The following is a 25,617-nucleotide window of genomic DNA, read 5'->3' as shown; positions in this document are numbered from 1 at the left end:
GACCTGATGGCAGAGCTGAGAATGGGAAGCGGTGACCTGACAAGTGCTAAGAGGATAGAGCTGGATAAAGGACGCGACAACTTTGTTTTTTTTCTACAACATTTCAAATGCTATTAGATTGTTAATGATAATCTTTAATTTTTATATTTTTATTAAGCCTTGTTGTGCAAGCACTGATGAGCTTGTGCAGAGGCAGCAGCTTTTGCCAGAGGGGAACTGGAATCCCCTGGTTGGGCCTGGGTTCCCCTGAGGTTTTTTTTCTCGATGGGAGTTTTGGGTTCCTCACCACCGTTTGCATATTGTTTTGCACTATCTGCCTGGCCGGGGGGGCTGCTTTAGAATTCATACTTGTATTAAATGTGTCTCATGTACAGCTGCTTTGTAACAATGAAAATTGTAAAAAGCGCTATATAAATAAAGTTGAGTTGAGTTGAGTTGATAACAAAGCTCAATATGGCTGCTCTAGCGAAGGAAGTCCCTATTTCTAATAAAAGGAGCCAATCGTCAGTCGATAAAGAATCATGATTTTCTCTAATGTTTGTGAGGTTTTCCAACCTCTGCAGTAGCTGAAGCAAGGTGTTTTAGCACAATTTAAGCTTAGGAAACAAAAGTTATGGTACAGTTGATGTCAGATTTAGTGGTTTGTCGGACATATGCTAATTGTCAGCATTTTTTTAAATAACTGTCTTCCCACTAAGTCGACGACTTCTGAAAACCGGCTCTGGCAAAGATCAAGTTTTTATTTGTTAGCAAACATTATTTTTGTATACTTGTCAATTTATTTAATTGAATTTGTATACTCCCATAAGTAGTGCTGACATGAACACTAAATGTGACCCTGGATCACAAAACCAGTTTTAAGAAGCACGGGAACATTTTTAGTAAAGTTAAAAATACATTGCATGGGTAAAAATGATAGATTTTTATTTTTTGTCAAAAATCATAAGGATATAAAGTACAGATCGTGTTCCATGAAGATATTTGGTAAATTTCGGTGAGTGGATGGCCTTCCAAAGTGCTGCTGATTAACAACTTCAAAGTCGATTTTTTTGCACTCTCAGATTGCTGAGTTTTAAATGGTTGTATTTCAGCCAGATATTGGCCTATTCTAACAACTCATACATCCATATAAATCCTATTCATTCAGTCCTATTAATAATTTATTCAATCCTATTAATAAAAAAATTGACCCATAAGACTGGTTTGTTGTCCAGAGTCACATATTATGGTGCATTATAGGTACCTAATTTAGACTACAACTACATACATACATACATACAAAAAATATTTTATGTGGACATTAAATATTTAAGTATTAACAAGTAAACATTCTTACTTTGAGAAATTTTGTGATTAGATTTGTGAGAGGACCAAGACAAGAACATTTTAGTGCTTACATTTATTGTAAACCAAAAAAGAAGATGATACAATACATTTTGAGAAGATAACATAAATTTTGCATTAACATTGACCCGATTTTTGGCTTCTGGGCTACAAATGGAGTCATCAAGAGAACACACCAAACTACAACAGTAAGTGCACAAAACACTATTCCTCTCAATGAAGTGCATGATTTTTACCTTGAGAACCACACAGTGCAAATGCAAACACTGTGGAAAACAGGAATTGTGCAAAGAGAAGGGACTTAGTTACATCATTTGGATAGTGAGGTCATTTCAGTAGTGTTTTTTGTAGAGTCAATAACAGACCCCTGCCGATATGTAATAAGTCTTCTTAAAGAGAGCACTTCTGCTGACAGATCAGCAATGTCACATTTCATGTATAATTTATCAGATACCGTGTTGGCATAGCAGTTAGTTTTACGGTCAATAATTAGTTTGTGAATCTGGACAGAGCCAGTGATTGCAGTCAGCTGGTGCCTCCTGGTGATATTTGTGCAATTCCTGAGGCTGGTGGCTCAACTCCTGAAGACTGGATGCCTGCAGAGACAAAGGGCTTATAGAGATGCTTGCGTGTACTCAGGTGAAGCGTACTGACCAAGTTGATAGCATCCACTCGCAGACATGTCATTGGGAGAGCAGAATTTTCTGGACGATTCATAATCGGGATCTATAGCCTCTACTTTAATCTGGATTGCCCGAGTCTTGATCCTCAATTTGTGAGGCAAAGCTGAAGCACTGGCATCCGGGACTTTGAGGGTGGAAACTATCACACTCTTGGATACAGACTTAAAAGGAAATGGGCCTTTAGGGACCTGTTGTTCATCTTCCCCATCCGATGGCTTGCTTATGGCCCTTTCATCACCATCAGACATTCGAGGCGAATTGCTAGTCGACCTGGTGATTTGCAAGAATGGAGATGGCTGGGACAAGCTCTCAGGGAAAGGACTACTAAGGTAGTTTCTATATAGTTCATATGTACTGGTCCTGTCATTGGCATAAATGCAGGTTTCTATTCGTTCTTGTTTAATGATATCAGGGAATCTGGAAATATTTATTAGTGGGCTTTCAAGCATGCTTGAGTCAGATCCATCACATAAAGCACTGTGAAGTGAGTGCTTGATGACCGATATACAGCTGCTGGTCAGACTTGCTGATTCTTTTGTGTAGTCCTGGAAGAGTGCAGCAGTGGAACTGGAAATATTTTGCACTTCCTGGGCATAAGCTGCTGAGCTCATCAAGCCAAACCTGAGTTTAAGAGACAGCAACTCAGCTTTCAGGGATGCATTCTCTTCCCCAAGGACCACGAGCTTGTTCTCCAACACCATATCATTGAGCCTACGCTTTTCTCTGGAGCGCTTAGCTGCTTGATTGTTTTTGCGCCTTCTCTCCCAGTACAGGTTATCTTTTTTCTCATCTGGTATGAACTCGCGTTTTCTGCGACAGGTAGTAGACTTGGTCTTAAATGGCAGAGTTGACATCTTGTGAGAAATCAAGTCACTGTCTGCCCCTTGCAAAGCCACAGCCAGCACCAGGGCATCCTCTCCAGTGTAGGGCCCACTGCATGAGGGTTCCTTCTTAATGGCCTGCATATTACACAATGTTTTCATTTGTCTCAGCTCATATGTAGACACTTGTTACAGGTATACATCTCACTGTAAACCAAGTGTCCTCTATAAATATAGTTCCAGTAAATGACAGGAAATTCGTCTGGATCTGTTAAAAAAAAAAGATCAAACTTAGACACATCATCATAATTTAACACTTTTGTAAAGCTTAAAAAAAAAATCTATCAAATGTCGGCATACTTTTGAAAACATGGGGACAAAAGTGTCAGTGGATAGTAGAGAGCAACTATTAAATATCAGAATAAATAAAATGTGAATGGAATAGTTGATTGTGAATTATTTTCAATCATCAGTTAAACATATTATTTAAACAAATAAACAAACATCATAAACAGATAGCAAGTAGGCTTATCAACAGAAACCATTTATATCAAAAGACATGATGCATCCAATCAAACTGTACAATTTGGTACAAATTCTTCAGTCAGTAACAGCTAGCCAAATTAGTGCATATTTCAGCATGAAACAAGTTTCAGACCTCATTCTCAATGCCATGAAAAAATAAGCATCCTCCTTAGCATCTAATAATTTCCTTTAATTAGAATGTGATAGTGAATGGACTCACTGCACCCCTAGCCCTGAACGTGATCGCGACGGGATGCACATTTCCCATTCATTTACGTTACTTATAAATGCCTCGTCTGTTTGTGGTATCTGAACTTACAGTGAACTTACTGGAGACGTTTCAATAAACCCTCAAAAAGCGCAAATTGAAATGGCGCATTGAAAATACGCCCAATGAAAACACTTAAATTTCACAAAAACTCCCATGTATCGCAAAAAACATTTCTCGCTCGCAAGAGGTGTTTTTTTCAGGCTATAATGCATAGTTCGCAAAGCTGCAATAGAAACACTTTTTGTCGTATTTACAAGTCACATGGCATGGGATACAACGTTTGGTAAAACATTTGTAAAGTTGAGATGTAAAGATTTCACATTAAGTAATATCTTATATGATGGCCCAAATGCAGGAAAACGAGTGAGTGCAGTATGGAGATTTATTAGGAACATCAATGTAATATGAAAATATACAGTTGAAAGAAAAAGTATGTGAACCCTTTGGGCTTACTTGGATTTCTTCATAAATTGGTCATAAAATGTGTTCTGATCTTCATCTAAGTCACAACAATAGAGAAACACAGTTTGCTTAAACTAATACCGCACAAACATTATACGTTTTCATGTTTTTATTGAACACAACATGTAAACATTCAGGAGAAATTTTGGACCATTCCTCTTTACAAAAGTGTTTCAGTTCAGCAATATTCTTGGGATGTCTGGTGTGAATCGCTCTCTTGAGGTCATGCCACAGCATCTCAATCGGGTTGAGGTCAGGACTCTGACTGGGCCACTCCAGAAGGCGTATTTTCTTCTGTTGAAGATATTCTGTTGTTGATTTACTTCTATGCTTTGGGTCGTTGTCCTGTTGCATCGTCCATCCTCTGTTAAGCTTCAGTTGGCGGACAGATGGTCTTAGGTTTTCCTGCAAAATGTCTTGATAAACTTTGGAATTAATTTTTCCATCGATGACAGTAATCCGTCCAGGGCCTGAGGCAGCAAAGCAGCCCCAAACCATGATGCCCCCTCCACCATATTTCACAGTTGGGATGTGGTTTTGATGTTGGTGTGCTGTGCCTTTTGTTCTCCATACATAGCGTTGTGTGTTCTTTCCAAACAACTCAATTTTAGTTTCATCTGTCCACAGAATGTTTTGCCAGTAGTGCTGTGGAACATCCAGGTGCTCTTTTGCAAACTTCAAACATGCTGCAATGTTTTTTTTGGACAGCAGTGGCTTCCTCCGTGGTGTCCTCCCATGAAGTCCATTCTTGTTTAATGTTTTCCTTATTGTAGATTTGTCAACAAAAATGTTAGCATGTGCCAGAGATTACTGTAAGTGTTTAGCTGACACTCTAGGATTCTTCTTCACCTCATTGAGCATTCTGCGCTGTGCTCTTGCAGTCATCTTTACAGGACGACCACGCCTAGGGAGTTTAGCAACAGTGCTGAACTTTCTCCATTTGTAGACAATCTGTCTTACCGTGGACACATGGACATCAAGGCTTTTAGATATACTTTTGTAGCCCTTTCCAGCTTTATGTAAGTCAACAATTCTTGAACGTATGTCTTCTGAGAGCTCTTTTGTGCGAGGCATGGTTCACATGAGGCATGGTTCACATCAGACAACGCTTCTTCAGAACAGCAAACTCAAAACTGGTGTGTGTTTTTTATTGGACAGGCCAGCTTTAATCAACACATCCAATCTCATCACATTGATTGGACCCCAGGTTGGCTGACTCCTATCTCCAATTTGCTCTTGGAGAAGTCATTAGCCTAGGGTTTCACATACTTTTTCCACCCTGTACTATGAATGTTTACATGTTGTGTTCAATAAAAATATGAAAACGTATAATGTTTGTGCGGTATTAGTTTAAGCAGACTGTGTTTCTCTATTGTTGTGACTTAGATGAAGATCAGAACACATTTTATGACCAATTTATGAAGAAATCCAAGTAAGCCCAAAGGGTTCACATACTTTTTCTTTCAACTGTATAAGGAGACAGACATTTCTCTTTCATCAGAGTAGGTGGCACTATGCACTTAAAGGGCCGCAATCCCATGTGTTTTCTGCAATGTAAAAATAGTCAGAAGTATCACCAGAATGTGTCTTTCAAGTTTCATCTCAAAATACACCACATATCTTTCATTACAAGATGTTGAACATGACTATTTGTGGCTGCAATGCAAAACGTGCCGTTTTTGTGTGTGTCTTTTTAAATGTAAATGAGCTTCTGCTCCCCTCCCCGTATACAAAATAGGCTAGTTGCACGAAGCCGCCATATTCGATTTTCGATCAGCGAGTGTGGGAAGGATTATTGCCGGTTGTGTTACACTGTATGGGAAAATAAGGATTTCTGGCCAGCAAAAGGAGCGTTTTTTAAAATAAAAATTAGAAACTGATACATCAGTGATATGCAGAGGTGGCAAATTTTTGCCTAATTTTAAATCTCAAAGACATGGAATATCGGGAAATAGGTCAATATTTTGTGTCACTAATTTCAGAAAGTGAAACCAATACATTATATAGATTCATTACACTTTGAGTGAAATATTTCAAGCCTTTATTTCTTGGTCATCTGCATTGTTGGGTCTGGTGTCTCTCATCATAGATTCTCTCTGGGGTTAAGGTCATTCGGGTTTGCTTGCCAATCAAGCACAATACCACCATGGTCATTGAACCAGCTCTTGGTACCTTTGGCAGTGTGGTCAGGTGCCAAGTCCTGCTGGAAAATTAAATCAGCATCTCCGTAAAGTTTGTCAGCAGGAGGAAGCATGAAGTTCTGTAAAATTTGCTTATTGGTGGCTGCGTTGACAGTGGACTTCAAAACAAGGTGGAACAACACCAGCAGATGACATGGCAGCCCAAAGCATTACTGACTGTGGAAACTTCACACTGGACTTCAAGCAACATGGATTCTGTGGCTCTCCGCTCTTTCTCCAGACTCTTGGACCTTAATTTCCAAATGAAATGCAAAATTTACTTTCATCTGAAAAGAGGACTTTGGTCCCCTGTGTTTTTTGAAGTCCAGAGTCAACGCAGCCATCTACCAGGACATTTTACAGCACTTCATGCTGACAAACTTTACGGAGATGCTGAATTCATTTTCCAGCAGGACTTGGCATGTATTCGATTTTCTATCAGCGAGTGTGGGCAGGATTATTTCCGGTCGTGCTACACTGTATGGGAATATAAGGATTTCCGGCCTGCAAAATTAGCATTTTTTTAAATTAAATTAGAAACTGATACATCAGTGATATGCAGAGGTGGAAAAGTACAAAAATATTATACTCACGTACAAGTACTACTAAATTGATGAAATTATACTTAAGTACAAGTAAAGTAACCAGTCAAAAAATCTACTCAAGTAAAAGTAAAAAGTAGCTTGTTTAAAATTTACTCAAAGTAAAAGTCACTTAGTTACTTTTAACAAGCGGGAGGGAGACCTCTCCTGTTTTGTACATCACCAACATAAGTCATAGTGCGTAATTTTAAATACAGGTACATAAAAAGAATTTAATATCAGGCAATAGGTCAATATTTTGTGTCACTCATTTCAGAATGTGAAACCCATACATTATATAGATTCATTACACATAGCGTGAAATATTTCAAGCCTTTATTTCTTGAAATTTGGATGATTACGGCTTACAGATCATGAAAACCCCAAATTCAGTGTCTCAGAAAATCAGAATATTACATAAGACATGGCAACATGTCGACCAGACTCTCTGAACTTGATTCCCAAATGAAATGCGAAATTTACTTTCATCTGAAAAGAGGATTTTGGTCCACTGTGTTTCAGAAGTCCACAGTCTGCGATGCAGGCCTCTAGGGAGTGATGTCTGCTGTTCCAAAACGAAGATGGAGGCACAAGCCCTTGTGGGGCGATCGCTGCTGCGTTGCTTGCCTCTAAGTGAGTGATGCCTTTTGCTGCAGAACGTAGATGGGGGCACGGGCCCTTGTGGGGTGGTCGCTGCTGCAATGCTGGCCTCTAAGTGAATGATGTCAGCTGTTGCAGAACGTAGATGGAGGCACGGGCCCTTGTGGGGCGAGCGCAGCTGCATGCTGGCGTCTAAATGAGTGATGTCTGCTGCTACAGAATGTAGATGGAGGCACGAGCCCTTGTGGGGCGGTCGCAGCTGCGATTCTGGCCTCTAAATGAGTGATGTCTGCTGCTCCAGAACGTAGATGGAGGTACGAACCCCTTTGGCGGTGGTCGCTGCTGCGACACTGGCCTCTAGATGAGTGGTCTGGAATGAAGGTGTTCGGCCGGAGCTTACGGGATGAGGGTAGGTTGTTGCTAGATGATCTGGGAGATTAGGGTCTGAAGGGCTTCTTTGATGTGGGAGCAGTCCGATCGGATGTAGCTTTTGAAGGCCTCTGACGTCCAGCGGCCAAGTGCTTGGATCTGTGGCTGGGAGTGAAATGTTCTGCGGGAATGCCAGATTGGAGCAAGACGGTTTTGGAACCAAAAACGTGAGGCTGGACGACTGCAGTCTTCTATAAAGAGAGGGTCAGATGCGGATTTTGCCTGTGATCTTCTGAAATGTACTTAGGCAAGGGGGGCTTGGTAAGGCTGGATGGGTGATTGAAGGTTGAATATGTAGATGAAATGGCCTGTTTTGAATTGATCTGGTCTTACGTTGCTTAATGTGGAAGAAGATTGTTTCAGCGTTAAGCACTGCGAAGTCAGAGATGGTGGGGTGGACTGTAGGGTTAAAGCTGGACGTAGTGGTCTTTTCTGAGCATTTGAGAAATCTGAAAAAGCCAGAGTGAACATGGCGTCGAGCATGCAGTCGGTGCGCGTGGAGTGGTAGCCCCTGCGGAGGGTAGAACTCCATTTGGTCAATATATCCAAAGTTATAGGTTGTCTTGTGTCTGGGCAGGCGGGTTTAGTTCTTTGAAATCCTTTGATGAGCATGAAGCTTGAGAACTGGCTATGGCTGGGCAGGTTGAGTCGAAAATTTGTTTGTGGAAAATATGGAATCCGCTTAGGTTCCCTTTAATTGAGCTGACTTGAAGGTTTTTGTTGATACTCAGGAAGGATATGAATGAGGTTATGGTAAGGAGTGAGAACTCGGGAAAGGGCATGTTGTATGTACGGTGTAATGACTGAACTCTTCCACACAGTTAGGTTAGACTGAAGGGTCCAAGGGGAGACGGCTTGGATGATAGAATTGAGGGAAGAGGTACTGGTGTAGGAAGGGGCGCCAGCAGCTTGAACTTCTGCCAGAATCTGTGTTCTGATGGTTCCTGAGACGGGAGACTGATCCATAGCCGGTGAGTTGGCATCGCTGATGGAAGAGAGAGAAGGGAGGGAATGGCAGCCGCTGTAGCGGCTAGCGGAGGCATGCTCGCGCTACCAGCGGCTTCTAAAGTGGCTGTGTAAGGTCTGGGGACCAGCGCCCGAGTCGCTAGTGGAGGCAGCATCACGCTAGTGGGCGACTGAAGCACCGCTGGCGAAGAGACTGGGGCGGAGAAGGGGTATGAATGAGCCCGCGCTCGGGGTGGTAGCAAGCAAGCGTAACTTGGGTGGCTAGAAGTCTCAGCTGCTGGCAGGGCATTGGCGGGTGCCATGCCCTGGAATGTTGCTGGAGGGATGATCTGCGGGAATCTCTCGACTGGGTGGTCCATGACATCCTGGGAATCCGTGGTGCTACCCATGCTGGCTGATGGCTTGCTTGCACTGCTGAGGTGGCTTGAGGCCTGTGAGGGCAGGGGTTCGATCTGGACATGTTGTGGTCGAAAGTCATCTTGTGTTGACGGAATCTGATACTGTTCGCTCCTGGCTTGGGACTCCCCAAGAGCCAATATGACTGGCAGGTATGCGATGATGTTTAGTTTCGCATTGCGAGTTTGTGAGCTTATAAATGTTACTGACACCTGAGTGAACATACAAGGTCTGAAAAAGATATTTGCAAGTTTACATCGATAGTGATAAAGTCTTGAGTAGGTGATACCTGTGCTTGAAGATGGAGTTATTCTGGAGTGTGCATGATGCTTACCTTTATGTGCGAGTAGGGAGACACAGAGAGTGAGAACGTCACCCAAACCTTCTCAATAAAATTTGCTGTTACGCTGGGGTTACTATTCTAAGATGCGATTGTGTTAAGGTTGGCAGACGAGAGACGATGGTGATCTTGCGTTTAAGCAACCGTTAAATATACAACAGCGGCACGCATCAGTATAACTTAAAGGTAACGGCGGCGTGCATTAACTGGGCAAGATGTAAATGAGACAGTAAGCTGTGTAGAAACATATGCATTTGACTGACATTCGCTGAACAGCACGGGCGCCAAGGAAGTTTGCCATTCTTGAGTGCAGCAGTGGCGACAGCATGAGAGTGGATAAAGCTAAATATATTTTCAAGTAAAAAAAATTTTACTCACCCAGCTTCTTGCGTAACAGCGATATTGGCGGTTCAAACGCTAGTAAAACTCAGTTTTTTACATGGTAGATTGTGCGGTTTCGGAAAATTAGTCATGAAATTTGGGGTTGATTAGAGTGACTGCATGGAATGACGGGATGAATTATTTCACCCAAGATGATTGTTTCTCTTGCAGAAGATGGGTGTCCAGCCATTGAAACGTTAACGTGTTTGCATTAGCGTATCGTTATTGGATTGGGTCGAAAGACGGTGGTTTTACGAGCCTGACTAGCATATGTTTGCTGGTGCCGGCGTGTAAAACACTCGTGTCCCGTTAGCAGCGAGCTAGTGTACCGGCAGCAAGTGCATCAGTGACGGGCGCGACATAAATCAGCAGGGATCACTTCCCAATTATCTGGATTAGCCGCGAACATGTAATAAAACAGACCGCTAATATGTTAAACTCTTGAACTGCCACCTTACCGTGGTGGAGGGGTTTGAGCACCCGAAAGACCCTAGGAACTATGTTGCCTGGGGCTATATGTCCTGGTAGGGTCTCCCAACGCAAGCAGGTCCTAGGCGACGGGTCAGACTAAGAGCCGTTAAAAAAAACCTTATGATGACAAGGAATTGGAGGACCGTGACGTCGCCCGGTATGGCGCAGGCGGGGCATTCTGCTGGGGGACTTCAACGTCCATGTGGGCAACGACAGTGACACCTGGAGGGGCGTGATTGGGAGGAACGGCCCCCCTGATCTGAACCCAAGTGGTGTTCTGTTATTGGACTTCTGTGCTAGTTACAGCTTGGCCATAACGAACACCATGTTCAAGCATAAGGGTGTCCATCAGTCGACAGTGGGGCTGTCTTGGCTGACATGCCTCTGCAGCATCGCGTGGGGGTCGGGGACAGTACCCTTGGACTGGCAGGCCGGGGTGGTGGTCCCTCTTTTTAAGAAGGGGGACCGGAGGGTGTGCTCGAACTATCGGGGATCACACTTCTTAGCCTCCCCGGGAAAGTCTAAGACAGGGTACTGGAGAGGAGAATCCGGCCGATGGTAGAACCTCGGATTCAGGAGGAACAGTGTGGTTTCCGTCCCGGTCGTGGAACACTGGACCAGCTCTATACCCTCTCCAGGGTGCTGGAGGGTTCATGGGAGTTTGCCCAACCAATCCACATGTGTTTTGTGGATTTGGAGAAGGCATTCGACTGTGTCCATCGCGGCATCTTGTGGAGGGTGCTCCGGGAGTATGGGATTCGGGACCCTTTGCTAAGAGCTATCCGGTCCCTGTACGACCGGAGCAGGAGCTTGGTTCGCATTGCCGGCAGTAAGTCAGACTTGTTTCCGGTGCATGTTGGACTCTGGCAGGGCTGCCCTTTGTCGCCAGTTCTGTTCATAATTTTTATGGACAGAATTTCTAGGCGCAGCTCAGTGGTAAGAGCATTGCGTTAACAACGCAAGGTTGTTGGTTCGATCCCAGGGGATTGCAAACACCTATGTAAAATGTATAGGATAAAGCAATGTAAGTCGCTTTGGATATAAGCGTCTGCCAAATGCCGAAATGTAAATGTAATGTAAATGAGTGAAGTTTTCGCGGCAGTCCCAGCTAAACGTGATTCAGAGTCAACTATTATTTTACAAGCCAATAACTATGTTATTTATTCATCGTTGGGCTCACAACTTGGCATACTGTTTACTTTCAAACACGGCAACATAACACACTGGATGAAATGTAATTTGCATGATCTAATGCTACTTACTCTTTAAGAAAGGCGATTTAAAAATGATGTGTAACACTTACTTCCTCCGGAGATAATGCTACATCGCGAACAGCTGCTACTGATTCTCTATTGAGATTTTTTTTGTGCGAAACCCATGCTATACTGACCCGTGTTGACCCCGGGAACCGGAGATACATTCGGCAGAAGGTGACTGGCCGGAGCCTGGTCCACCAGGTACCGGACCTTTGATTTTTCGACTTTTCCGGCTACTGAGAGCTCTAGCTCCCGATATAGGGGTTGCATCGACTCAACTTCCAACAAGTCCTGGCTCGTTTCTGTAAGTCTTTCCCGCCAGGAGAAACGGACTAGTGAATGTTGGTTAATGCTTTTTCTCCAGACGCAGAGTTCTCGGCATCCCACCAGGGACTTTCGATAGTTCCCTTTCTGTCGGTCTCTCGACGTTGTGTCGAGAACGACAGATGGGGTTCGCCCTTGAGAACCAATCAACTCTGACTACTATAGAAAAGGCCAATGAAATTGGCCAATGACATTTGCATGTCGGTCTCCGCCCCCGGATGTCCGGTATAAAAGGAAGCCGGCGTGCAGCATTCATTTACCTTATGTTCTTCAGAGCCTTCGCTCATGACTACGAACAAAACAAAATCAATGAATTCTTCTTCTACATTGCCGGATCTACGACGTAGAGCAGCGGATCGTCCCTACCTGCAGCGACCTTCCAGTGGGTGTCTCGGCGGCTCCGGAGGTGTTAGAGATTTTTTCTAAAAATGGTCCTTTTCAGGACTGAGCATTCTCCAGCGCGGCATGTCCCGCTGTTCTCTTGGGTCACTGCATTAGTGTCTGGGTGTCCAGCACGCTGAAGCAGCGTTCGTTGACACATCTTGCCCGCACTGCAGGCAGATTGTCATTCAGAAGTTGCGGTCACAAGTGGCTGTCTTCCTACGGGAACCAGCCACCATTTCGTCTTCTACCCGGGCCGTGACATCAGTGGCTACGGCCCCGAAGTCCGCCTGTATTAGCAGCATTAGTGATGTGGGGACCTCTGCGAACGTAAACCCGCCAGCTAAGTGATCACGGGCCGATTGCACCCCGATTCGCTCTTCTGAACGTTCCCCAACCGGCGGTGGCATACCGTCCGGACCCTCCGAAGATGAGATGTCGCTCGCAGCTTTAGAGGGAGACTGGCATCCGACTCTGACTCTGTCAACCCTGCTAACCCGGGGATACGTGGTTCCTGAGGTCCGAGCGAGGTGCAAACTGCGCCTACCACGGGGGCCATTTTCTTCCCGGAGGTCCATGAGGAGGCTAGGGATGGGCGATATGGCCTAAAATCCATATTGCGATATACATTGCAGCCTCTTGCGATAACGATATATATTGCGATATATAAATGATAATAGAACCATTTCAGAACAAGTTACACTGACCCTTAGGAAAGCCAAACTGCTAAATGTATTGTGGCAGGGTAAGAGACACGACAGACACAAGACGGCAGATATAACAAACCCCGGAGGGGAGTTTATTCACACACACAATGAAAGTGTCCAAATAGTGATATCCCGGGGGTGCTAGTGTTGTATGTTGGTCGTCCGTGCTCGTGCAAATCTGGTCCTAATTCTCCTGGTCACTCGTATCTGCTGGTACAAAGACAAAAGGTTAGATCGGGTGAGATACCACACCCAGAGTGGTAAGTGCACAGGGTTTATATGCCCGGCAGCTAATCAGCCTCAGGTGTAGGCGATCAACATTAGCTGCCGGGGTGTTTCCTAGGCGACGCTGATCCTGGATCTGTACCCGCCCCGCCACACTCCCCCCCCAAGCGTCGACCCTGTATCCTGGGTCCTTGGGGAACTAGTAAGGGGGGGAGGGCAGTGTCACCTGACAGACCTGCCCAGCCGGAACACATCCTTGACAACCCGTCCGCATTGCCGTTCGCGACCCCGGCCCGATGTCGTACCGTGAAGTGGAAGTCCTGGACCGCCAAGAACCAGCGGGTCACACGGGTGTTAGTGTCCTTCACTCGGGCCATCCATTGTAGGGGGGCATGGTCTGTAACCAAAGTGAAGCTTCTACCCAACAGATAAAAGCGCAACTCCAGGACTGCCAACTTCACGGCCAGGGCTTCCTTTTGCACTGCGGCATACCTGGTCTCGGCGGGTGTCAACTTCCGGCTGATGTATGTGACCGGATGTTCTTCTCCATCATGGACCTGGGATAGGACGGCTCCCAGACCCTTGTCAGAGGCGTCCGTCTGGAGGAAGAAAGGGCAGCCGAAGTCTGGGGCATACAGGACCGGTGACGAGGTTAATGCTTGCTTCAAAGTTCGGAATGCTTCTTCTGCCTCGGTGGTCCAGTCCAGGGTCTCTGGTTGTCCTTTCTTCGTCAGGTCTGTCAGGGGGCTAGCTATCGAAGAAAAGTGGGGTATGAAACACCGATAGTAGCCCGCCAACCCTAGAAATGCACGCACCTGGGTCTTGGTGGTTGGTCATTTTACCGTCCGTACAGCCTCTACCTTCTGGTCCTGGGGTTTAATGAGTCCCCGACCGATCTGATACCCCAGGTACTTGGCTTCCGTAAGTCCCAGGTGGCACTTCTTCGGGTTGGCTGTGAGTCCAGCCCGACGTAACTCGTCGAACACCCTCCGGAGTGGATCACGTGCTCTTCCCAGTTCTCTGAATGGATTACCACATCGTCGATATAAGCGGCTGCATACTTCTGATGAGGCCGCAACACGATGTTCATCATCCGCTGGAACATCGCAGGGGCTCCTTGTAGGCCAAATTGTAGGACTCGGTACTGCCAATGGCCGCTGGGTGTGCTGAAGGCCGTTTTTTCTTTGGCCTCAACTGATAGTGGTACCTGCCAGTAGCCTTTAGTAAGGTCGAGAGTAGAAATGTACCGAGCCCTACCAAGGCGATCGAGCAGCTCGTCCACCCGCGGCATCGGGTACCCATCGAATACGGATACCTCGTTCAACTTCCTTTAGTCATTACAGAACCGGAGGGTGCCGTCCTGCTTCGGCACCATCACAATCGGGCTGGACCACGGGCTACGAGACGGTTCAATAACCCCAAGCTGCAGCATCCGTTGTACCTCCTCTTCGATAGCCTTCCGACGGGCTTAGGGTACACGATAGGGCCGTTGCCTTACAATGACTCCGGGCCCCGTCCGGATGTCATGCTGGGTCACGTTGGTTCGTCCCGGTTGCTCTGTGAACACATCCTTATATTGACGAACCAGGGCCTCTAACTCGGTCTTCTGAGCTGCGGCGAGCTGTTCTCCGAGGTGTAACACGGGCTCAGCCTCCTGTACACACGCCGCTACTTGTGCTGGCGGAGCAATCCACCTCTTCAGGAGGTTGATGTGGTACACCTTCTCCTCCTTCCTTCGTCCCGGCTGACGTATCCGATACGTGACCGGCCCCACCTTCTCGATGATGGAATACGGCCCCTGCCAGGACGCCAGAAACTTGGAAGTTGCCGTAGGCACGAGGACGAGCACTCGCTTGCCAGGCTGGAATTCTCGTGCCTGGGTGGGCCGGTCATATACCCTCTGCTGGGCGCGCTGGGCCTCTGCCAGATGTTGCTTCACAATAGGCATCACCCGGTCAATCCGCTCCCGCATCTCTTTAACGTGTTCGATCACCGTCCGATGTGGCGCCGGCTGTTGTTCCCACGCTTCCCGGGCGATATCCAGTAATCCTCTAGGTTGGCGTCTGAACAGCAGCTCAAACGGAGTGAATCCGGTGGAGGCCTGGGGAACGTCCCGAACCCCAAACAGGACATATGGCAGCAGGAGGTCCCAGTCACGCCCATCTTCAGCAATCACTCTTCGTAGCATCCGTTTTAGGGTCTGATTAAACCTCTCCACCAATCCATCCGTCTGGGGATGGTAGACTGATGTTCGTAGTTGCTTAATCCTGAAGAGTTGGCAGAGGTCCGCCATCAGCCGGGACATGAAGGGAGTGCCCTGGTCCGTCAATATGGCGATGGGGATACCCACTCGGCTGAAAATCAAGAACAGTTCCTTGACAATGTTCTTCGCGGTAGCTTTGCGAAGGGGAATAGCTTCGGGGTATCGGGTTGCGTAGTCCACGATGACCAGGATGTGTTCATGGCCCCGGGCGGACTTCGGCAACGGCCCTATCAGATCCATGCCAATCCGGCCGAAGGGTACCTCGATGATGGGCATCGGTATCAACGGGCTGGGGGGTGGGTGCCGAGGAGATTTCCGCTGGCAGGTAGGGCAGCTCTGGCAAAACCGGTTTACTTCCGCATCAATCGCGGGCCAGTGGAACCGGTCGCGAATCCTCTGTAGGGTATTCTGTGTTCCCAGATGTCCTGCCATCGGGTGCGAATGGGTCAACTCCAAAACCACCTCCGTCTTGGTCCTCGGCACCACCAGGAGGTGTTTAATTTCCTCCCGCCGTGATGCGACGCAGTAGAGCAGACCATTCCTGACCACGAAGTGGGGGAGAGGGTGAGGCGCGGGGAGTCGATCTTGTCCTTCCAGCACCCGAATCTGCTTCCAACAGTGCTTCAAACGTTCATCCTCTCGTTGTTCGCGACCGAAGGCCCTTCCCTCGGTAACCTGGTGAAAGACATCCATATAGACATTCGGGTTATTACACTCACCCTCTCTTTCACTGCCCGTGGCCAGGAAGGCTGGTTGGTTGGTTTTAGCCCTTGGTGCCCGTCGCCGTTGGATCACCGCCGGTTGCACAAGAGTAATGGCACTACCTGTATCGAGAAGGGCCCGGTACGATTCTTTTCCCACATTGACAATCCTAGTAGGTGCTCCCTGAGTGAGGGTCCGATGTACTGCACATCCTGCCATCCAGGCCCGGACACCGGGTGACGGGGGTTCAGTGGGCATGGGCTCGTCCACGGGTTCAGGGGCCGCCGGCCTACTCACTGGTCGCATAGTACCCTCAGGCCGTGGCCTGTCGAATCCTCCCCTCCGGGGTGCCGTCCTCTCTCTCTCTCCCGTGTCTCTGGCTGACGAGGCTTCAGCCAGCTCCACAGCCTCAACCAATTCTTTCGTCGTCCTCGGATTCTTCATACTAACTGACCTTCGGAGATGCCGGGGTAGAGTACGAAGAAGCCGGTCGATCATAACTTTCTCGGCGACTTGTGAGGCTGTAGGGTCGTCCGCCAGCAGCCATAGATGCACCAGACGCGTCAGTTGAGCTACCTGCTGTCGTACTGGAACGCGTTCATCGTAAGTCCATTTCTGAAATTGTTGAGCAGCACACGGAGACGATAATCCTTCCCGTGCGAGAATTTCTGCCTTCAGCAAGAGATAGTTGTCCACCTGGTCGGTCGGTAGGGCGAAATAGGCGCGCTGCGCTTCCCCCGTTAAGAAGGGCGCTAGCGTGCGCGCCCATAAGTCGTTTCTCAAACCCTCTCTACCAGCGATCACTTCGAAGGTATGTAGATACGCTTCGACGTCGTCCTGTGCCGTCATTTTGGTCAGCAGCGAGGCCGCGGGATGTTGAGGTGCGGATCGCGCCATGTTTGTTTGCAGCTGATCGATCGCTTGATCGGCCCTTTCCTGTCAATCCCTCATCTGGTCAAAGCACTGCTGCTGGCGGACGGAGACGTCTGTAAGTCGGCGCAGTAGTTCCTCCATTTGCTTGACCGTGGAGAGAGAGAGGGTGTCGGTGATCCCTAAGATCGACAGAACGAGATTGTTAGGAGGAAAAAAAAAAAACCAATTGCTGAGCCGGTCTCTCACCAATCTACCCGCATTCTCCACCACTTGTGGCAGGGTAAGAGACACGACAGACACAAGACGGCAGACATAACAAACCCCGGAGGGGAGTTTATTCACACACACAATGAAAGTGTCCAAATAGTGATATCCCGGGGGTGCTAGTGTTGTATGTTGGTCGTCCGTGCTCGTGCAAATCTGGTCCTAATTCTCCTGGTCACTCGTATCTGCTGGTACAAAGACAAAAGGTTAGATCGGGTGAGATTCCACACCCAGAGTGGTAAGTGCACGGGGTTTATATGCCCGGCAGCTAATCAGCCTCAGGTGTAGGCGATCAACATTAGCTGCCCGGCTGTTTCCGAGGCGACGCTGATCCTGGATCTGTACCCGCCCCGCCACAGTATTTTTTAAAGAAATAAAGAAACGTATGTTGTTTTGAGAACATTTATTGTGCAAAAGTGTTATTATACAACAAAATGTTGCAGATGAATATAAAAGTATTTCCTTCTAAAAGGAAATTAATGCTCTTAAATGCCACCCAAGTTGCAGAGAACAGAAAAACTGGTGTCTTACAGGAACATACACTGTACTGAAAATACTTCCAGTATTAATTAGGCTAAGAAAATTACTTTGGGTAAATGCACAGATACTTTAAATAAAAACATATTTCAAACCTGCAGCCGAGGTAACACATTTGGTTTTAAACATTTTGTTCTCCTAATGAAATTAAAACTGGTGTCTTGTTAATAAAGGAACGGACACTGTGAATTAGGGATATACTCCAGTATTAGGCATGGCTTTTTTAAATAAAGAAAATTCTTCCAAGTGTAGTGCACATATACTTCAAATGAAAACATTATAAAGTGCTAAATGAAAGCACAAAATAAATAAATAAATAAAATTATTTCAGTATAAGGAACTTATACGTCAACTAAAGAAATTTTTTGTGAAGAATTTGCGGCTTGGCACCTCATATCGTGGATCAATAGCTCTAATCATGGCTTTAAAGCCGCGTCTCTCTACCATTTGAAAAGGGACCATGTCCTTACACAAGTAAACAGTTATGGCCCTGGTAATTTCAATCCATCGCGGGCTCTTTCTAATATAAGGAGTACCTTTTGAAAATGACTGTTGGATTGAGGTTTGGATCAGTTCCTGTTTTTTCTGTCCTGCGTTCTTCGTACTGGATCTTGCGGTTGGCTGCATTGCCTAGCAATGCTGGTATTCAACAACATGTTTAGTTTTGAGGTGGTAGAACAGATTAGTTGTGTTACCGCTCATAGCTGGAACTTTTGCCCCACACACTCTACAGAGTATATTTTTCTGCTGCTCGTCGGACGGCTTAAATCCAAACCAAGTCCAAATAATAGATGTTGCACCGGTCTTTTTCACAAGCTCCTCTGTTTCGCTGACGCTTTCAGCCATGTTTATTCAAGACGACGAATATGATGATTCGTTGCAGCCGGCTGCAGCTCGTGGCTCTAAATTTCGCGGGTAGATTGCGTCATCAACATGCATTATCGCAATTGTGCAATAGAATTAAAACCTCTATCGTAGGCCAATTTTGTATCGTTTATATCGCATTTCGTTTATATCGCCCATTACTATGAGGTGCTGTGTAAAACTTGGAGCGCTCCACTCACGGCCTACTCCAGTCAAACCAGCTCCAGCTCCCTTACTTCCTTCGATGAGGGCGGTCCGTCTTGGTTACTCGATCCAGTTCGCCAGAGACTCTCCCAAGTTTCGGGGCATCATCTCTCCCTCTGTCAGAGGCAAGGACGCCAACATATTTCGGGTAGAGGTCACCACCCTTCTTGCAAAACAGGCATTGAGTTCGTCCCTCAAAACCAAGATGTTCAGTGGGTTACAACCCGCACTTCATCGTTCCCAAGACGGTGGGTTGCGCCATAGGTCTGCGTACCTTGAAAAAAGCACCTTCACAAGCTGCCGTTCAAGATGTTCACACAGAGGCGCGTCCTGACATCTATCAGGTTTCGGGATTGGTTTGTGGGAATCAACCTGAAGGATCCTCCCTTTCGGTCTGTCCCTGACTCCACGGGTCTTCACGAAGATCGTGGAAGCCGCCCTTTCTCCCTGAGGGGAGGAAGGTGTTTGGGTACTAAACTATCTCAACGACTGGCCTATCTTGGCACACTCGAGAGATCGGTTATGTACACAAAGGGACCTGTTGCTCCGGAACCTAGACTGATTGGGACTTCGGGTCAACCGAGACAAGGGCAAGCTCTCTCCAGTGCAGAGCATCCTCTTTCTCTGTATGGAACTCAACCCTTTCACCATGTCGGCGCAAGTGTACGCGCCCAGCCGGTGTTGAACTGCCTGGAACAATTCAGACGCTCCTGGCATGGCGTCCTCGCCAGGTAATACCCCTCGGATTGATGCAGATGAGACCGCTCCAACACTGGCTTCAGACTCGAGTTCTGAGGAGAGCGTGGCACACAGGCAACAGGCGCATGGTGATGACGCCCTGCTTCTGAAGCACCATAACCTCTGGTCTTCCATGACTTTTCGACGGACTAAGGTCGCTCTGGGCAGGTTAGGAGGCAAGTCGTGGTGACGACGGACGCCTCCCTGCAGGAGTGCGGTGTGTAACGGGCACGCAGGCGCTCAGGCCTCTCAGTTGGACGAACCCCCGCCTGTGCTGGCATATTAATTGCCAAGAGTTGTGGGCTGTGCTACCTGCACTGAGCAGGCTGCGGCCTCTCGTGCGGGACAAGCACGTGCTTGTCCGAGGACAGCACTATAGCTGTAGCGTACATCAGATCGTCAGGGTGGCGTTCGCTCACAGCAGCTAACACAACTTGCTCGACGCCTCCTCTGGTGGAGTCAATAGGGGACCCGTTCCCTGCGGGCCACACATCCCGGGCAAACTGAACTAGACAGCTGACGCGCTCTCTCGTCAGTTTACGCCTCGTGGAGAGTGGCGACTCTACCCAGCGCAGTCCAGCTCATTTGGATGCTGTTCGGGTAGGCCCAGGTAAACCTGTTCGCCTCCCGCAACACCACCATTTGCCCGCTTTGGTATTCCCTGTCCGAGGCAGAGCCCTCGGCACGGATATCCTTGCGCACAGCTGACCGCGGGACGGGCGGAAGCACACCTTCCCCCCCAGGAGCCTCCTTGCACAGTGCAGGGAAGAGGAGCACCAAGTAGTATGGGTTACACCGCACTGGTCTAACCGCACTTGGCTTCAGAGTTGATGCTCTGGACAGTGACTCCCTCTGAACCATTCCCCTGACAGAGGACCTGCTCTCTCAGGGGAAGGACACGTTCTGGCATCCCAGATCAGACCTCTGGAACATCCATGTCTGATCCTGAGTTGACTACTCCCCCTGTATGGCGGAGACCATCACCCACGCTAGGGCCCCATCTACTAGGCGGTTAAACGCCTCTAGATGGGGCCTCTTCTCGTCCTGGTGTCTCTCTCAACGAGAAAGACCAACTGAGGTGCTCGATCAGTATTGTGTTGTCCTTCTTACGAGACTGGAGACTAACATCTCCCCTCCACACTGAATGTGTATGTAGTCGCTTTCGCCACTCATCACGACTCAGTTGATGGAATGTTTCTAGGATGACACGACATGGTCACCAGGTCCCTAAGGGGTGCGAGAGGGCGGAATCCGCCTCATCTCCGCTCCATACCCCCTAATTTGGTCCTGGGGGGCCTCTGGGCCCCCCAAGAGCCCCTCGGAGGTTCCGATCTTCATCACCGCTCCTGATCGTGCTCGCTTCCTTCAAGAGGGTAGGGGACCTCCGAGCATCCTCTGTGTCCCTGGATTATTGCCTTGAATTCGGCCCTTGAAACTCTCACGTTCTCTTGAGACCCAGGCCTGGATGCGTTCCCAAAAAGTTCCAACTACTCCCTTCCGGGGCAAAGTGGTGAACTTGCAGGCGCACCCCATCGGGGAGGAAGACCCAACCCAATTCGTGTTGTGTCCAGCGCATGCATTGCGCCTCTACCCAGACCGCACGCAGAGCTCAGAAGCGCACTGGGTCGTGGATGCCGTTACGACGGCATTCCGATCTCAGAATCTCCCATGCCCATTGGCAGTGAGGGCTCACTCCGCATGGGGTTATAGCCACCTCCTGGGCACTGGCCAGAAGCGCCTCCCTAGCAGACGTCTGTTGAGCTGCGGGTTAGGCTACACCCAAACACCTTCGCAAGGGTTAACAACCTGCGCGTAAACCCGGTGTCAGCCCACGTCCTACGTGGCGACATGCAGGACTGGCATCCGGGGGGGCGTATGCCTGCTAAAGCACCTTTCCACCCTCCAGTTGGTTGGGTCAGTGTGCTATCTACCTCTATTCTTACCAAAACATATGGCTAAGAACAGGTATCTCACCAACCTCCATTCTTACCCAAATACTGGTTAAGAACAGGCATTCCATCCATCACTAAGCAAGCACACCCTGGGGGCTGGCTGGGCAGAGCAGCCTTCCCCCTTAGGCCGGGATACCATATGAACTATCACAGATAGCTCTAACCGGACCTAGTGCTACCGGATGTCTGTAACACCCCCTCCGTGGGCTGTTCCGTCTGATGTATCCTCATGAGAATGGTTCCCACTCCTGGTAACCCATGAGCTTCCCCAGGTGGACCTCCAGTCCACACGTTCCATGCGTTCTCCTCCAAGGACGAGACCATACCTATATCCACCATATTCCTCCCCACTGGTAGGAGGTGGCCTCTGTAGCGCATCTCTAATTAAGGAAGTTGTGCTTACCCGGTGTAAACCCGAGCCGGACGGCCTCTCGCCAGTAGAGAGCTAAGGCCTCCGTCCGTGAAAGCTTACCAGTCAGGGCTGTACCCATCTTTCTCCAAGAAAGCTCTGGAACCCCCCGACCACCACACTGGAAAGTTACAGTTTCGCAAAACCATCGAGCTGACACGCCCAGGCCTGATACCGTCGCTTCGCAAGAGATTGTGACGCGATACAGCATTGTGGCGTTTTCCATAGGCAACCCCATCTGTCGTTCTCGACACAACGTCGAGAGACCGACAGAAAGGGAACGTCTTGGTTACGTATGTAACCTCAGTTCCCTGATGGAGGGAACGAGACGTTGTGTCCCTTATGCTACAAACACGTATCGTATTCTGCTGCAGTCGTGAGAGGCTCTCAGGCTCTTCAGAACAAGAGGTAAAAGAATGCTGCACGCCGGCTTCGTTTTATACCGGATATCCGGGGCGGAGCCAGGCATGCAAATTTAATTCGCCAAATTTCACTGGCCTCTTCTATAGTAGTCAGAGTTGATTGGTTCTCAAAGGCGAACCCCATCAGTCGTTCTCGACACAACGTCTCGTTCCCTCCATCAGGGAACTAAGGTTACATAAGGTTACAAAAATGTTTTGTGAAGTATGGAAGTGTTAGCAAAATTGATGCTTTTCCATTGCTGTTCTGTGACGTACGTGCGTTCAGCTAGCAGTAAACATGCTTGCAGCGCATATAGTTCCTTTTTCTGGGTTAGACCCTGCCCTGGAGAATGAGCTAGTTTAATCTTTCCAACAGGCATATTTTCCTATTAAACCACCATTTCCAAATTATGCAATTCCACGTTGCTCTATTATGTCACCCTTAGAGGTTGGTCAGGGCACCCTCAAAGTGATGCACCATGCAACAACATATGCGTTCAAACATTAAGAGCTTTTAGAATGTAACCATAATTAAATGGAATATGGGAATCATATTTCGTAGTAGAACAGTTAAGTAGTTCATCTTAGCAAACCCGAAACGCTGGTGACCAACTGACAATGACCTTCAACGTGAAGCTCACTTTAATAACTTAAAATACCTGTTACCGTCATAGCCGTAAAGTTTTCCGAATAAATAGTAGCCTGCTTGATTAAAGTGTTATGAACATATTGTAATAACAATCGGACGGGCTCGAATCTAAGCTACAGTCCAGGTGAAGATTACCAGAGAGCGCATGGAACAAAGAAATGCGACCAGCTATCATTATCATTACACGTGGCTGAACAGAGACCACATAAATTCATCAATACAGCGAATGCAAGGGAATGGATACATAATTATATTGTATTTTGACAGCCCTTATATATAAACAACGACGTTTAAGACGTTAAAGCTATGGAAATATTTGGTGCTCTGTGCTTTTACCGTTTCTTTCGTCGTTGTGTAAGAATTATCAAAATATGAGTTACGATTACACAAATGCATAAAAGCACTCGTTTATGAAACAGATAGCAGACAAACTGATCATTTAAAGGGTTATATATATATATATATATATATATACACATATATGTATATCACTAATTGGAAATGTAACCTCAAATAAAGATAACTTATTCTTAAACTAATTTATGTAAAAATGTTTCAAGGTTTATTAAGCAGGATAGAAAATCCGTGGATTCCGGTTCCTACTCAGAGAGCTTGATAAACCCACCCTGAGGAATACTGAGTCACGGGGCCATCCCGTTTTCGAAACCTTTTTATGCCCGATGGTTAAAAATACCAGTAGACTTGACAAATAAACATATTCAGCATCGCTGCTCTAGTGAACAACAATAATAATCGAGTTTTATAATTAAATACTGATATGCTTTTGCTCACATTGTATAATTTATTGATTTTTATTTAACAAAAATGTGGTGTGCATATAACAAACAGAGCATGTGAAAATTGGCAACTACGTTCATTTGTTATGGCAGCTACCGGTTAAAACACCCAAGACAAACCATTCATCTGCATGTCTCCCAGAATAAAAGGAAAACAGGGTTACCTCTAAAACACGAGTCGATTAGAAGGTCCAACATAAACAGTGAACATAAAAGCATTAAAAAAACAGAGGAATTTTATTAAGCAAAATAAATCCCTCCTGTGCGTTTTCCTGCCGGAGTGACTCTGTGTGGATCTGTGTTAGTAGGTCAATACTTAAGCGTATTGGCAGCCATCGTTGACTGACACTCCTCACAGCCAATAGAAAAACAGTATCTTCTGATATGAGCAAATGAATGGCTCTTCAATAATAGTCAGGCGCAGATAAGCAGTAGATGACTGCATAAATACACGCCGTCATAAGTACTGCATGCGAAATAATTGTGTAATGTCTTAAAAAACCGTTTAAAAGAAAAAACGAGGGAAACGTTTTCTTTATTGTAAATTATTAAAGAAAATCTATTAAAATACTATATTGGAACCGGACAGCGAACATGGAAATCACCTGAATGGATAGCTGTAGCCTATACCAGATGAGGATGTATATCGATTAGTTTCATAACGATTTCAACGTTTTTATAATTATAATTAAAGATTCTGGATAAATTTCATTTCAGCCTTTCGAGGCCACCCCAAATTATTATGTATTCAGGAACTAACTAAGTTTACTTATTTAATATGTGCGCTGCAAATGACAATTTAATTTATGGTTGTTTGGTAGTCGATAAAATATGACAGCTGTTGATGTAACTTAATCCTAAAGCAGTTGCACAACGTGATGTACCAATGACCTAAATTAAATAAGAGGTGAACGTGCGCCATCCAGTGGAAATGGTAATTGCACGAGTAATGTTTCATAATTTCAATATGCAGTGTTGCTCAAAATGATACAACCTCTAGATAAATATGACCAGAGAAGGCTGTGAAAATAAATATACATTATTAAGCATTTAGATCTTTTATTTGAAATATAAAAAAGTGCAATAACCAAACTTTATATTAGAGAATAAAAAAATTAATTGCGGAAAATGTAATTATGAAATAAATGTTTTTCTCTGATACACATTGCTCATAATTAAACATAGCCTACCGTTTAATTCAATACTGTTTGCAAACTTCTTTTTGATAACAGCTCTGAGTCTTCGCCTAAAATGCGTGACAAGTTTGAAGAACATCTGACAAAAGATCCAGATCCTTGAGATTTCCAGATCCATGTAACTGTTTTTCATCTTCGCATTAGTTCATATTTACCTAGGTTGAATAATTGTGATCACAACTGTCGATGTGCTGCAACATTGCTCTCTTAATATAGCCTACTTGCTGGAAAATGATTATTTCCATTCCGAATACAACTGCAATCATACATAATTCCTTTATGTGGTGTGTTTTATACCTTGTTCCAACAGAATTCTATATCGGTCTATAGGTTCCCACCCTCCAGATGGCATCCCATCAAATAACCCAACACGTAGGTAGACAGAGACAAAATATACTTTTCCACGCAGGGACAATAAGCAAGAA

General features: G+C 46.4%; 1 protein-coding gene across 1 annotated transcript; it reads right to left on the bottom strand.

Annotated features, from left to right (window-relative positions):
- Positions 1-1,479: 1,479 nt before the first annotated feature.
- On the bottom strand, positions 1,480-24,272 carry nfil3 (nuclear factor, interleukin 3 regulated). Its single transcript, XM_056735882.1, is given in 4 exon segments — positions 1,480-1,841; positions 1,843-1,958; positions 1,961-3,116; positions 24,161-24,272. Coding segments are annotated over 3 exon segments (1,353 nt in total). The 5' UTR covers positions 3,011-3,116; positions 24,161-24,272; the 3' UTR covers positions 1,480-1,654.
- Between the last annotated feature and the right edge of the window lie 1,345 nt (positions 24,273-25,617).

The sequence above is a fragment of the Triplophysa dalaica genome, chromosome 22, assembly GCF_015846415.1.
Source record: "Triplophysa dalaica isolate WHDGS20190420 chromosome 22, ASM1584641v1, whole genome shotgun sequence".
Lineage (NCBI taxonomy): Eukaryota > Metazoa > Chordata > Actinopteri > Cypriniformes > Nemacheilidae > Triplophysa > Triplophysa dalaica.
This window is presented reverse-complemented; position numbering and strand designations above follow the sequence as displayed.